We start from the raw sequence: 13871 nt of genomic DNA on the forward strand, positions 1-13871 counted from the left end.
TAATAATAACAGAATTTATGTCTTGGTCTAGAGCAGTGATTCTGAGTTTTTTGTGGTAGTTACCTCAAAATAATAAGAATTATGTCTAAAGCTGTGAAAATTAGTTTAAAAATAAAAATAAAGATATGTCATGTGATATATTTAGAGAATTCTAAATCAGACAGTTGAGGATAGGCTGTTGACATAACTAAAAAAATGGTGGTAATTGGGAGGTGGAGTGAAGAGTCTTAACCTCTTCAGCTAGATTATAGATTCCGCATAGCACCCACCACCATGGTTAGAAGAAGTGAACCCTCAAAATTTAGTTAACAGCCCATTTACTAGTTCATATAAGTACTCTTGTTTCCTCATGTATTTGAAATGCAACCCCAATGTGTAATCTTAAAAAAATTATTTCAGCCTGGCCGGGCATGGCTCAGTGGTTGAGCGTCGACCCCAGGATCCAGGCGATTGGTGTTCGATTCCCGGTCAGGGCACGTGCCCAAGTTGCGGGCTCGATCCCCAGTCGGGGGCGTGCAGGAGGCAGCCAATCAATGACTCTCATCATTGATGTTTCTCTCTCTCTCTCCCTTTCCTTTCCTCTCTATGAAATCAATAAAGATACATTTTAAAAAAAATTATTTCATTATACCTTGCTGAATTTCTTGGTCCCTCAGAAAGTTGGCTGCTTTTTCTCCACACAAGATTTTTTAACTGTTTTAGAACCCTAAGTTTCTGTTTAACATATACTGAGGATGACTTTTTAACTTTTTAAAAAGTAGAAAATACAGACAGTGAGTATAAATAGATAATATAACCATGAAGGCTGAGGGGATGTGCTCAGAATATAAAACTTACCCTAAGTATGATTATTATATGACTATATAAATTAAGGAGCTGTATAGTTACCTTTAGATATAAGTTTTCTATTAATATCAGCAAACTCCGACAAGTTTACCATGTACTGAGGAGACTACAAAACATAAGGCATGGTCCCATCCTTACTCTAAATGTAGCTTGCAATATAGATATAAACACACAAGTTAAATAATAAAAATGTTTCACATCGTTTAGTAAAGAAAAAGAAGTGACAAAATCTAGTGTGATTGCAATGTGAATTGTAGAATGATGGCTGGGAAAATCGTATTTTCAGAGAAAAGATAGGGTTAAATAAAGAATGATTTGAATGGCAGAAATGAAATGAAGAGGAGGATAGTTGAAGTGGATGGGGAGCCAAGGACAGAGTATAAACTGTGTTTGAAAGAAATGACATGATTATTGAGGGGAATAGAGAACTGCTGTAGTAAAAAAATAATAAGAAGAATTTAGGATATCAGAAGTATTTTGAAGAGACTTGGAAAGGACTTTTGAACTTTATATTTTAGATTGAGGAGCCATCATAAGTTTCATAAGAATCATAGGCTCAAATGAATATCTAGTATTTTAATCTCTTAGAAACATGTGCAGTATTAGGTTGAAGCAGCAATTTTCAGCCTTTTTCATCTCATAGCATACATAAACTAATCACTAAAATTCTGCAGCCTATCTGACAGACAAAAAGTATGATTTTGATTCATTCACGCTGGATGCTATGGTTGTGTTGGCTGTTGTCATTTTTTTATTTGACAATCTAAGGGAAAAGAGGTCAGTGCCCCTGACTAAATAGTCAGGTGTTGCATGTTTTAAAAATTCTGCGGCACACTGGTTGGAAATCTCTGGGTTAAAGAGATGCTGTTAAGTAGTTGTGAAATAATTGCAGAACTCAGATAAGTATAATTTCATTATTAGTAGATAGATCTATGGATTAGAAAATTCCCTCTTTACTATAAAAATTAACTTCTAGCCCAGAATCTTATTTTGGAAAACACTACTTTTTTTTTCATAGTAATCATGACCTTACAAAAATGTTGAATCATAATCGCAAGTAGCAGGAATATACTAAAAAATAAAAAAGAAACAAAAAACGAAGGAATTATAGATGTTTAATTAAATTTTTAGCTCTTGACCTGCGATAGCAGTGAATTAAGCACAAGATATGCTCCATAAACGTACTTAGATCTGTGCCATGTGGAAGATGTTACCAGAAAGTATGTGCTGTATTAGGTTAAAGCAGCGATTTTTCTGGTCCTGTAGGCAATTGTTTTTGCCTACAGGACCAGAAAAATCCTAACTACTGTCAGGAACCAGTAGTTAACTTGCAGAATAGGAAAGACTAAAGCGTGGTAGAAAGTCAAAGGGGATATCAGTTGGGAGGTATTATAAAAATTAAGCTTTTTTAAATAATTTGAAAAAAAGAATGCTAGTCAGAGTGAATCAGATTTATTTAGATTCCTAAAATTCCTACTTTATATCAGAGAGAGAATTGTTCTGCTGTAAATGCCTATATGGAGTACCATTAGAAATACAGGGTTCGTTCATTTTTCTTATATTCAAAAAAACCTTTTGGTATTTAAGAAATAAATATTTCCAAAAGCTGAGTTGAATATAAGTAAGAAATTAAGTCATTAAAATATATTCAGCCCTGGCTGGTGAAGCTCAGAGGTCAGAACATCAGCCCATGCACCAAAGGATTGCGGGCTCAATTACTGGTCAAGGGCCTGTACCTGGGCTGCAGGCTTGGTCCCTGGCCTTGGTCAGCGTGCGTGCGGGAGGCGGCCAATCGATGTTTCTCTCCCCCCCCCCCAATCCCTCCCTACCTTCCACTCTCTGAAAAGCAGTGGAAAAAATGTCCTTGGGCGAGGGCTAACGAAAGTAAAAAATGAAAATGCATTCAGAAAGTTCACTGTGGAGGGTAATCTTACTAAGTTGTTTGCTAAATTTGTTTCTTAGTTCAACTTTTTGGAATGCAAGCAATATTTATATTTTCCCGACTGTAAAAATCATAATCTATAGAAGAGAGTCTAGGAGGAATTCTTAATCAAGGAGTTCTTGATTCCCCCAAAAGTTTTTGCAAATATATTTATTTGAGTACATCCGTATTCTTTAATGATGGTAATGTCTGTGGTTTTCATCAGTTCCTCAGAGGATTCTGTGACCCCGAAAAAACAATTGCCTACAGGACCAGAAAAAGTTAAAACTACATTTTGGCTATAAGTTGTTCTTGTATTAGGCAGAGGTCTGAGATCGCCCTTCTTCTTCTAAAATACTAGTTTGTGTTTTATAACTAGAATATAAATTCTGTGAGATCTGATACTTCATCTGATTTATTTATGACTATAGTTCCAGCACCTACAGCAGTGCCTGGCAAATGGTGAGAGCTCAATAAATACTTGTTAAATAAATATTTTTATTTACTCATTTCTAGTAGTTGTTTGGTAAAACTACCCTTAAGTCATATATTTTAAAAAATAATTTGAGGTTGCTAATTGGTATGAAAGTATACTTTCAAAGCTATATATTTTCATGCAAAAATGTTAAGTTCTTCCCTCAAGGAAGACTTGTAGTGCTTTTGAATTAGTGTACCACTGATGGAGTAGCTATATAAGTTGATGATTTTCCAAGGGTAAAGTGGGAACTTGTATTTACCCAACTCATATTGTACCAGGCCATATACATACATACATATAAAATCATAGGTAATCTCCTCAACACCTTTCTTATATAGATAAGACTAAGAATCCATGAGATAAAGTAGCTTGCCCAGGTTGCAAAGCTAAATAAATCATGCAGCCAGATTTGAATCTAAGGATAACTCCCAAAACTGTTCTCTTTATACCTTTCATGCTGCCGAGGCATTTGGATTTGTGAAAACGGAAGGAATGGGAGGACAAAAGCCCCAAAGAATCTCCATAGAGAGAGAAACATCTATCAGTTGCCTCCCAAATGACCTGCCACTTTTTGATGTATGGATGACGCTCCAACCAATCGAGCCGCACTGGCCAGGGCGTGAATGCTAGTTTTTTATAAATTGTTTCTTGTTACTTTTTCACTGATGAAAGCATTTTTATGGAGAAGACCAACTGTATTTGAAAATTAACTATATTCACTATTTTTTAAGGTATGATTTGACATATAATTTCTTAGCTGTGTCGTCTTGACCATTTAAGTGACTCTCTAAAATTATTTCAAATTAAAAAAAATTATTTCAAATTAATTAAATCTTACATGATCCTTGTAAGTAACATCTAATTTATCAGATTCTTCATTAGTCATTGTTAATTGTATCTCACGAAATCATATTTGAGAATCTTTAGTTCTAAAAATTATTTTTAGCTGACAAGCAGGGCATAGGACTCCACAAAAAAACCTCCATAATAAATATACTAGTATTCCTTACTTTTAGCTAATCATTTGAAGAATTTTGGTTACGGCAACTGCATTTTTTTTTTTTTAATGCTGCAATTAATACTAGCACCTTACAAACAAAAACTGAGAGAAAAGTTCTAAATTTCTATCTCCCTAATTGCCTTAAATTTATTTTGGAAAATAATTTTAACCATTCCATTTAATGATTTTTTTGGTTCTGTCATTTTGTTAATCTTTCTAAAACATTATAGACTTGAAAATGAAATGATTTATGATCTAGTTTTACAGTAATTTTAACCAATATTTATTTAGTGTTTATGTGGGGCACTTACTATGCAAAAACTTACCATAATGTATTCAACAAACATTCAGAGGGACATTGATGTTAATTGCACCTGTACACAAATCTGACTCTGTTGCTTACTAATATTATCACTCTAATAAATAGCTTAAATCTGCCTGAGCCTTAGTTTCTTCTGTTAGGGTTGCAGTGCTTATTACTTAGGGTACCTGTGAGGATTAAATGAGATTATCTGTGTACAATTCTTAGCACAAACATTAATTTTCCTTCCCTGGGTGGTAGTGACAATGCAGAAAGTAATATGAAATGATCTTTAATTCAGTGAGTTTACAGTGTAATGGAGAGACTTGTGAACAATTGCAAGGTGAATTAATTGCTATAATAGGTGTATGTGAATACAGGATGTGCTATGTATGTATGAATTCAGGTAAAGAAAGTGCAGGTAAAGAATAGGTTCCTGTCCTGGTCCCTGTGGCTCAGTTGGTTAGAGCGTCATCCAGTGCACCAAAGGGTCACGGGTTTGATCCCTGTCAGGGCATATACTCAGGTTTCAAGTTCAGTCCCCTGTCGGGGTGCGCACGGGAGGCAACCAGTCGATGTTTCTCTCTCACATCAATGTTTCTTTCTCTCTCTCCCTTTCCCTGTCCCTCTCCCTTCCTCTCTTTCTCTAGAATCAATGAAAAACATCCTCGGGCGAGGATTTAAAAAATAATAAATAGATTCTTTTTCTGATATTAATGAAACTCCATGAAAGGGTTATGTAACAGTATTTTGAAGATCCAAATGAAATGGCTGGGGAAAGAGTTTAACCCATCCCTCATCTATCCAATACAATAGAGAAATGTAATTTGCTGTAAGATAAAATGACTTAAATGTGGTCAGTAGCTCAAGTTCTTTCAATTCAGTGGTTAAATGATGCCAGCCATTATAAATCCATCCCTACTTAATTTACAGGTTTGGTTTTAATGTCGTTCTTTAAAAGCAACTTCTCTTCCCCAACTACTACTACTGCAGCAATTCACAGAAATATATATGATTACTGTAATAAAGGTGTAGATGGAGAGTGAGAGGTGCTTATCTATTGAACCCACCAAAATTGACTGAAACACAACCAATATTACAACCTTTGATCCAAACTTATCAATAAGTTCATAAGTAGTGTTTAGTCTGTGTTCCTCAACCTTGGCTGTATATCAGAATCACCTGTCAGGCTTTTTTAAAAAATCACCCCAACCCACTGATTGTGGATATCATGGGGTGGAACTTTGGTATCTATATAATTTTAAAAGCTCCACAGGTGATTCTAATGTGAAAACCAGGGTTGATAATCACTTTTGCTATGTGTAAGTCAGCTGCCCAGTTGAAGCAGATTTTGTTTCATTGTCCTAGAAGTTTTTAAATAAAAAGGGAGTTTTTGCTTTGAGGTTTTCTTTAGGAGATTGGGGTGGGGGTTATGCCCTTCATTAGAAGTTCTTTGTGATATACTACTAAGTAGAAAATTGCCTTTTGGCAGATTTGATTAAAGACTAATGAGGTTTATGATTAGCAAGCACTTATCATTGTTCCATCTTAACCTTTTCTGAATAGATTCAAATGAGAAACTTTATGTAGGGAAACATGTTTATTTAGTACAGAAGAAAAGGTAAATACAAAAAGTATTAACAGAGCACATTTTATTATATCCTCTCCACACAATAAATCACACAAATAAAAAATAGTTCTTTTGACAGTTAATATGCTTGATGTAGAAAATTGGAGAATTTAAAGAAAAGCACTTGTATAAATAACTTCATTACCATTATCATAATTTATACAGGGGTGGGCAAAAGTAGGTTTGAATTCAACCACCCCAGGAGGTGGTGGGGCTACTTCAAGCAGATCACTGAATTCAGGTTTGTTTACTGATTTTCAAAGACTACAAGGTTGTTTAAATAATGAAGGCCAGCAAATTGAGCACTTAGGAGGTTGTACTTAAGTGCACTGTGCCATTGTTACAGTCTTTTGAGTTAATAAAGCTATTGTAACAATCATGGCCTGCATGTCTTTTTCCATATGAGCAACTGCAAACCTACTTTTGCCCAGCTCTGTGTATTGCTGTATTTCTTTTCCACCTTGGCAGTTTGTATATGATATCCTAAACTAAACAGATACACAATCATATACATATACATAAAACATATTCTATACACAGTTATCTCTTTTTGCCACTTTTTAAAGGTACTCTCATTTTTCTAATAAACATTGTCCTTTATTGTGTGGTTATAGTAGTATATTTTTGTCATAGAATTAGAGTAACAGCCTCCGAAGATGTTTAAGAATTTGTACCAGATCATCTATATTAGTAACCATTTTTGTATTTTATTTTCCCAACATTTTATGATGAAAACTCCCAAACCTATGGAAAAAAGTGAAATGAGCATAGTGAACACTTTCTACCTAGAGTTAACACTTATCATTTTACCATATTTGCTTAATCTCTTTATATGTGTACCTGTATATACACTACTTTTTCATTTTTTTTAAAAATCCACACTGAGGATATGTTTATTGATTTGAGAGAGAGAGAGAGACATCAACGTGAGAGAGAAACATTGTTTGGTTGCTTCCTGTATGCACCAGACTGGGGATTGAACCTACAACCTAGGTATGTGCCCTGACCAGGAATCAAACCCACCATTTTTCAGTGTATGCAATGATGCTCCAACCTGGCCAGGGCTACTGTTTTGTTTTGTTTTGTTTTGTTTTGTGTTTTGTTTTGTTTTGTTTTGTTTTGTTTTGACTGAACTTTGGCAGCAAATTGCAGACATCATAGTGTGTTACCTCTGTTTTGTCATGTCTCTCAAGAATGAGGACATTTGCCCTGGCCAGTGTAGCTTGGTTGGTTGGGTGTCGTCCATGCACAGAAAGGTTGCCAGTTTGATTCCCAGTCAGGGAACACACCGGGGTTGCCGGCTCGATCCCTGTGCCTGGTAGGGGGCATGCAGAAAGCAGCCTATTGATGTTTTGTTCACATCGATGTTTCTCTCTCCTCCCCTTCCTTTCTCTCCAAAATCAATTTTTAAAATCTTTTAAAAAAGGGAAAGAATGAGGACATTTTTCTACATATGCATAATCTTATACCTAAGAAAATATATCAAGTCCAGATGTTTCCAGTTGTCCCTAGAATGACGATTATAATTATTATTTTGAACCATAGTCTAATCAGGTTGTTATCATTCAAGCATATTAAGCAAGTTTTTAATCAAGCCCATACTTTCCCCCCCTTCCCCCTTGACACTAACTGAGAATCTGAACCAGCTTTTCATAGGATGTCCTACATTCAGGATAATATGATTATTTCCTTGTGGTGTCCTTTAGCTTGATCCTCTCTTCCCTGTTTCTTGTAAACTAGGAATTAGTTTTATTAGATTTATTTTAAACATTTTTGGCAAGAACACATGACATGACCTGTAATTCCTAATTCATCACATTAGGAGGCACATAATGTAAGATTGTCTGGCATTTACTCTTTCAGCTTAACTGTGATCAGCTTGGATGTTAGAGCTTGTTCTGCTAACAAGATTAAGTAGCTACTATTGTAGAAAGCTGTAGGTTTCCCAAAATTTAATAAAGTATAAAAGAATGAAGAGTTTGCTATTCATACCTTTTTATAATGTTTAATTTATCTATTTTTACAGATGTTTTATTAAACTCTTTAAAGGCAAAAATGGAAATAAAATTTTTATCCATGAACACTTTTAATATTTCCAAAAAATCCAATTTCATTTTATATAGTTTAACATTTTGTGTATCCTTTCCTACCTGTCATTTAGCAGAAATGATGAAGAAACTAATGTTCTAATGGCCTGCTTTTCTGTCCTTTCCTATTGCTTTACCCACTAATTTCCTTTTACACTAAATCATAGCCAATTATTGTGTTTTTAAGTAAGTCACTTTCAGGAAATGCTTGTGTTGCTGTTGACTTCTAATAGCAGAGTTAAACTTCAAGTTAAACTTCAGATTACAATGTGAAATAAGACATAAACTAGTTAATGGTAATTTTCTAAAAAGTAACTTGAGATATTTCTATTGTAAATTTTTATTTGACACGATACTTATTTAATGAAATGTTCTCGTGCTTACACTATATTACTCATGGTAGAAAAATGAGTGTTTTGCTTGATATGTTATGAAATACATGTGATATCCTAGTTTGTCTACTGACACTGGGGTCTTGAATCTTAAAAAAAGGCCTCCGATGATGCAGAGGAGAGTGGATCACAGGGAAAATTGGTGGAAGCTCTCAGGCAAATGAGAATTAATCATAGGGGAAACTACCGACAACTTCTGGAGGAGATGCTGACTAGTTACAGGCTAGCTAAAGTAGAGGGAGAAGAAAGCCCTGCTGAACCAGCTGCTACAGCTACTTCTTCGAACAGTGATGCTGGAAGCCCAGTGACAATGCAGGAAAGCCATACTGAATCAAAAAGTGATCTTGCTGCCTTAGACAGCTGTAATGAAGATGCAGGGACAAACATGGGTGGTGAAAAAGTATGACTTGACTTTGTGGTAATATTTTTGTGTTCCTTGATTTGACGGTTTTTCCTTAGGAAGTATAATGTATGCATTTATATAACCATTTTGTTATTTCAATCTTGGTAATCTAGTTTTATTATATTCCTATAGCCTTGTTTTTTAAGAAGGCCTTTGCATACACCTTTATCCGATAGGTTAAAATGGGCTATTTATAGTTCTTTGAATTTAATAAAATTATATGTCATTTCATATTGTATGCCAGAAATGAGGCTACCAGTTATTAAAGCCAGTAAATTCATACTAGATAGGATTAAAGATTACTGATTAGCAAGATTATAATATGTTGTGGAAAAACTTGTTAATGTAGAATTTTACTGCCTCACATTATTTTACGTACTAGTATACTCATAGTTAGCTTTGTAATTTGTGTTTTCTTCAGTAATTTTAGTTCTTCAAAGAATGGCAGGTGCTGGCCTGTAATTTTTTTTTCAAGGATGATAATTTGTGTGTTTCTTGATTTGTTTATATTTTACACCTCTGTAGTTTTCTTTTTAGAAGTTCTGAGCTATTGGATGTGTGGTTATTTTTCCTTTCTCTGTATTTATGAAAAATAATGTGTATTTTGAAAAACCTGTGTATTACACATATAGCATTGGTTTGTATATTCTGTATAGCCTAACTACATACATCAAAATGTATGTCAAATCAAGTGTTCAGAATGAAATTATAAGTGTTTAAGTCCAAATAAAGCATGTGATATGGAATAATCTATGCATGTTGTACTTATTTAAAAAATTTTTTTTAAATAGGTTTGGTATATTGGAAAAATACCCATTAGAAATTCATTTGTATTTATATAAAATTTAGAAAATTTCTGGCTTGGCTTTTTTCATTAAAAGGGAAAAAATTTTGAGAAGTCTTGCTTAAAGAAAATCTAGTCTGTTTCTTATCTCCTTTTTGTGGTACAAAATATTGATCTTTGGGCAGAATGAACACACATAGACATGTCAGAAATTTGCCATGATGAGCATTTTAAAGGTCGCAAGACTGTCAACTTTGCTATAAGTGTTCATCAGATATTAATAATTGCAAGAATTACGGGGTATTTTAAATAGTGGCAGATATATGAGTTTTATTTTTGTTAAAATTGATTTTTTAAATACAGATAAATGTTAGTCATGTGGGGAACTATTTCTTAAAACAATTATTTTATGAATGTAGATCATTAACTTTTCTTCATGTTTATATTTATCATGTGTCTAAAGTTGATTAAGGTATCATAAGTTGAAACTTTGGAATCATCGGAGGTAGCTGATATTTTGACCTATTTTCCGATGCTGAATATTTTTAAATGGTTTAAAAGGAAGGCATTTGGTGGAGAGGGGAGGAAAAAAACAACCAGTTATCTATCTATGTTAGATAGACCTATGTGTATACACACAATGTACAATACACACACCTCTTGGTAAAAGTACCTTTTCAGACAAAGAAAGGAAGGTAATTTGTTCATCTAATTTTGTTTTTTTTTTTTTTTTTGAAATTCAATCCAACCTGGAAGTGGTGTAGGTAAATAATAATAATATTCTTCCTTTTCTCTTCCTGTAGGGTGCTGGAGATCTAGAAGACCCATGGTAGCCTTATAAACTTCTAAAATGCTTTTGATTCTGAAAATTGGGGGAAAAACTTTTAATCACATTTTCTTCAATACAAGGGAAAAATATTCTTGTGGATTCCCAACGTTTTGTGATATGAGCAGAAAATCGTTAGCATTTCCCATCATTTGTTCATATTTGTGTTTTCTGATAATTGCCACTTGTAGCATTGCCTGTACTACAGTATTTTTGCCAGCCTCAGGCATACTGATTACATCTGTATTGAACTTTTGGCCCTAGATACCAACGGAGTTATTTCACCACAAATAGCAATTGTGCCTGAGGTGCATGGGAATATAGTTAGCTGTACTCTGAAGATACATTATGGTTTTTTTTTAAACAAGACACACAACATATAAGCATGTAAGAGTAACGAATTGTATGAGATGTTCTTTTTTTCAATTCACCAAGTTGAAAGCCTTTTGCAGCTCTGTGGCTTGAAATTTTATTTGAGCAGTCTACTATAGGGTATATATTTATTATTAATTGTTATTTAATTTTTTCCAATTTACCTGTATTACCAAACTGGGTTCTTCAATAATGTCCAAATTGTAATGTTGCCTGCTTCAAGATAAGTGTATTTGGCAATAATATTATAAACCCTTACAAATTTTATGCATGTATCTCCTACATCCTTCAACATTCACTAGAAAATCTTTGAAACCAAATGGATTAATTTATGGCTATTTATAATTTGCTTTGACATCTCACTGCTGCAAATTTTTTAAATGATGAGGTTTGCCTTTATAATGTAAATTGTGATTTTTGTTTTACATGTGGGTTTCTATAGTTTTAATTTTTCAGCTTTTAAGATACAACAAGTTTTGTGTAATTTGGTATAATTTTTAATTGTTTACGTTATTTTAAAAGCTCAGAATATCACATGGAAATGACTATAAATACATTTAAAATTATCTATTTTAGATCTAAGGAAATATTACAGAGATATTTTCATGGGTTCAGTAACCTTTCATTTTATAACATTGGGCACGGTACAGAGTGGCTGTCACATAAGGTACTTGAAGATTATTAGTTTAATTCTATTTTTACAATAACCTTGAATTTTTTTTTGAGTTTTGCATGTATCCAGTTAATGCTGAACATGAAGAGTAAACTATTTATCTGAAAGCTATTGGGGTAGGAGAAGCAATGAATGTATCCGTTTGTACATGGTTTACATGTTGTGGATGCTTTGTAAACATTTTCCTGTATGTTTAAATTGTGTTTCAGCAGGATGTAATTGCCCTTGTGTATAGTTAAAATGAGTCATCATCTGGTCCTGTGTGAAATGGAATTCATGGTATTTTCTGTAACATTTCCCTGAAGCTGTTTCTGGAGAGCTACACATTTGAACACAGACAGCTTCCTTGATCATTTGATTTATTGTGCACCTGATTTTGGCCTAAAAGGAATTATTGCCACAATTTATTTTATTTATTCTTTAGATTTTAGCCTTGTAAGTTAAAGTGCTTTACATGATGATGTTCAAAGCTATTTGTCCCTTTACTGGGTTTGGGGGTTAAGAGATAGGGAATGAAGAATGCAAAGTGGGTTCTTGTTCGACTGTCCACTCTGATCCAATCCTGTACTGATAGTACCTTTCCAGTATGATATTGTGATGTTTCATACAATGCAGTGAACATAACCAACTTGTTACCTAAATAAAGAATTGACAAAAACAGTGTGACATATTCCTACTTGGTATGATTTTTAAAACTAAGAGTCCAGTTTTGAATGTTATTTTAAACATTTTATATAGTTAGAATATTGTGAAATGTTTCGTACAGAACTGTATAGTTGAATTATAATTCCAGGGTAGAATTAACCAAACTATATAGGACAATACTAATTAAACCCTTTTCCACTCCCAATACATTTTTTATACCACTTTTTAAAAAATCTTTCTCTGGAAATTTAGTGGCCCTTGAAATACAAATAATGTGTGAGTTAGCAAAAGAAAACTTATTCAGTGTTTACTAATAGGAATTTCTTACTCCCGCTGTCCTCAAATATTTTGGTCCCAAGACCCATTTATGTTCTTATAGGTTGAAGCTCCCAAAGAACTTTTGCTTTTGTGGGTTATATCTTTTGATACTTATTGTATTAAGAAAAAGAAAACCATTACCTGTTAACATAAAGAGCATTGTTTTATAAAAAAATTTATTTTCCAAAACTAAAGAGCACTGGCTTTCGTTTTGTAAATTGGCTGGATTCTCATACCTGCTTCTGCATTCTCCTCTGTAATGTGGCACTTTGTTTGAAGTATGTGAAGAGATCTGGCCTCACACACACATTTGGAAGAGTGTTTCAGTAGCTTCAGATAATTGTGGATACTCCTCTTTGATCCATTACCATAACTTCAGAACTGGTAGTTCTTGAAGGTTAGCTGCAGTGTGGAATCTGAGACTGTTAAACTTTGTACTGTTCTGTCACATTAAAATCCATTTGATCTGTCTTGTAGTTTGAATGGATCTACTTTCCCGTGATTTAATGACATGCATTGGTCATTTATAAAATAATTGGTTTGTTGAATTGGGCTGTTCTTTAGAATTTCTACATGTTGTTATGCAGCGTTTGAAATTTTTTGGTTAATATAACTGATCTCATCAGAAAAATCTTAAGTGTTGGGAAGCTGCCGAGCTCATGGTGATGGATACAGATTTTTAAAAAATTTTCATTTTCATTTGAAAGGTGAAATTTGATCATTGGCAACAAATGTCAGTTTTTTTCCTTAAATGACAGGCTTCATTCATTTTAGAAAATGTCTGTTGAATAACCATAACCTGTCAGTCATTCTTTCAAGTAAAAATTGTGTTCTATGCAAAGAGGCTAGTTCAGCGTACGTCTCAAATAATAGCGTAAAACAGCCGTCGCACTTCAGCATGCCGTAGAACCGGTACTCCCGTTTCAGCACCCAGGCTGTTGGAAGGTGTGTACTCGGGTAGCTGTAATGCTCAGTCACGGCGCTGTTGGCGGAAACCGCCGGCTTCCCTTGTGAGTGCAGCAGCGAAGGTGCAGTGATGACTCATCTGTTCGGTGCTGCTGTCCTAATTTGTGCCCAGGGTCTCCGGTTTTACCCACCATTGCTTTTCACAATCGGTGCAGGTGTCAGTGCTTAAGAAAATTAGCATTCCCGGGCCGGTGTGGCGCGGTTGGTTGGGGCGTTGTCCCGTCCACCA

General features: G+C 34.2%; 1 protein-coding gene across 2 annotated transcripts in view; it reads left to right on the forward strand.

Moving 5' to 3' along the window:
• Positions 1-12383, forward strand: part of PPM1B (protein phosphatase, Mg2+/Mn2+ dependent 1B) — a 51824-nt gene extending 39441 nt beyond the window's left edge. The window contains exon 6 of one of the 2 annotated variants that reach the window (XM_081156758.1): positions 10646-12383. In XM_081156758.1, coding sequence (XP_081012884.1) covers positions 10646-10675 — 30 coding nt within the window. In that variant the 3' untranslated portion in view covers positions 10676-12383. Of the gene's footprint in view, positions 1-8755; positions 9812-10645 lie in introns of those variants that run through there. The other variant, XM_081156757.1, reaches the window with a different exon arrangement.
• Positions 12384-13871: the final 1488 nt, after the last annotated feature.

The sequence above is a fragment of the Miniopterus schreibersii genome (genome assembly GCF_964146895.1).
Source record: "Miniopterus schreibersii genome assembly, chromosome: 13".
In the NCBI taxonomy this organism is placed as follows: Eukaryota; Metazoa; Chordata; class Mammalia; order Chiroptera; family Miniopteridae; genus Miniopterus; species Miniopterus schreibersii.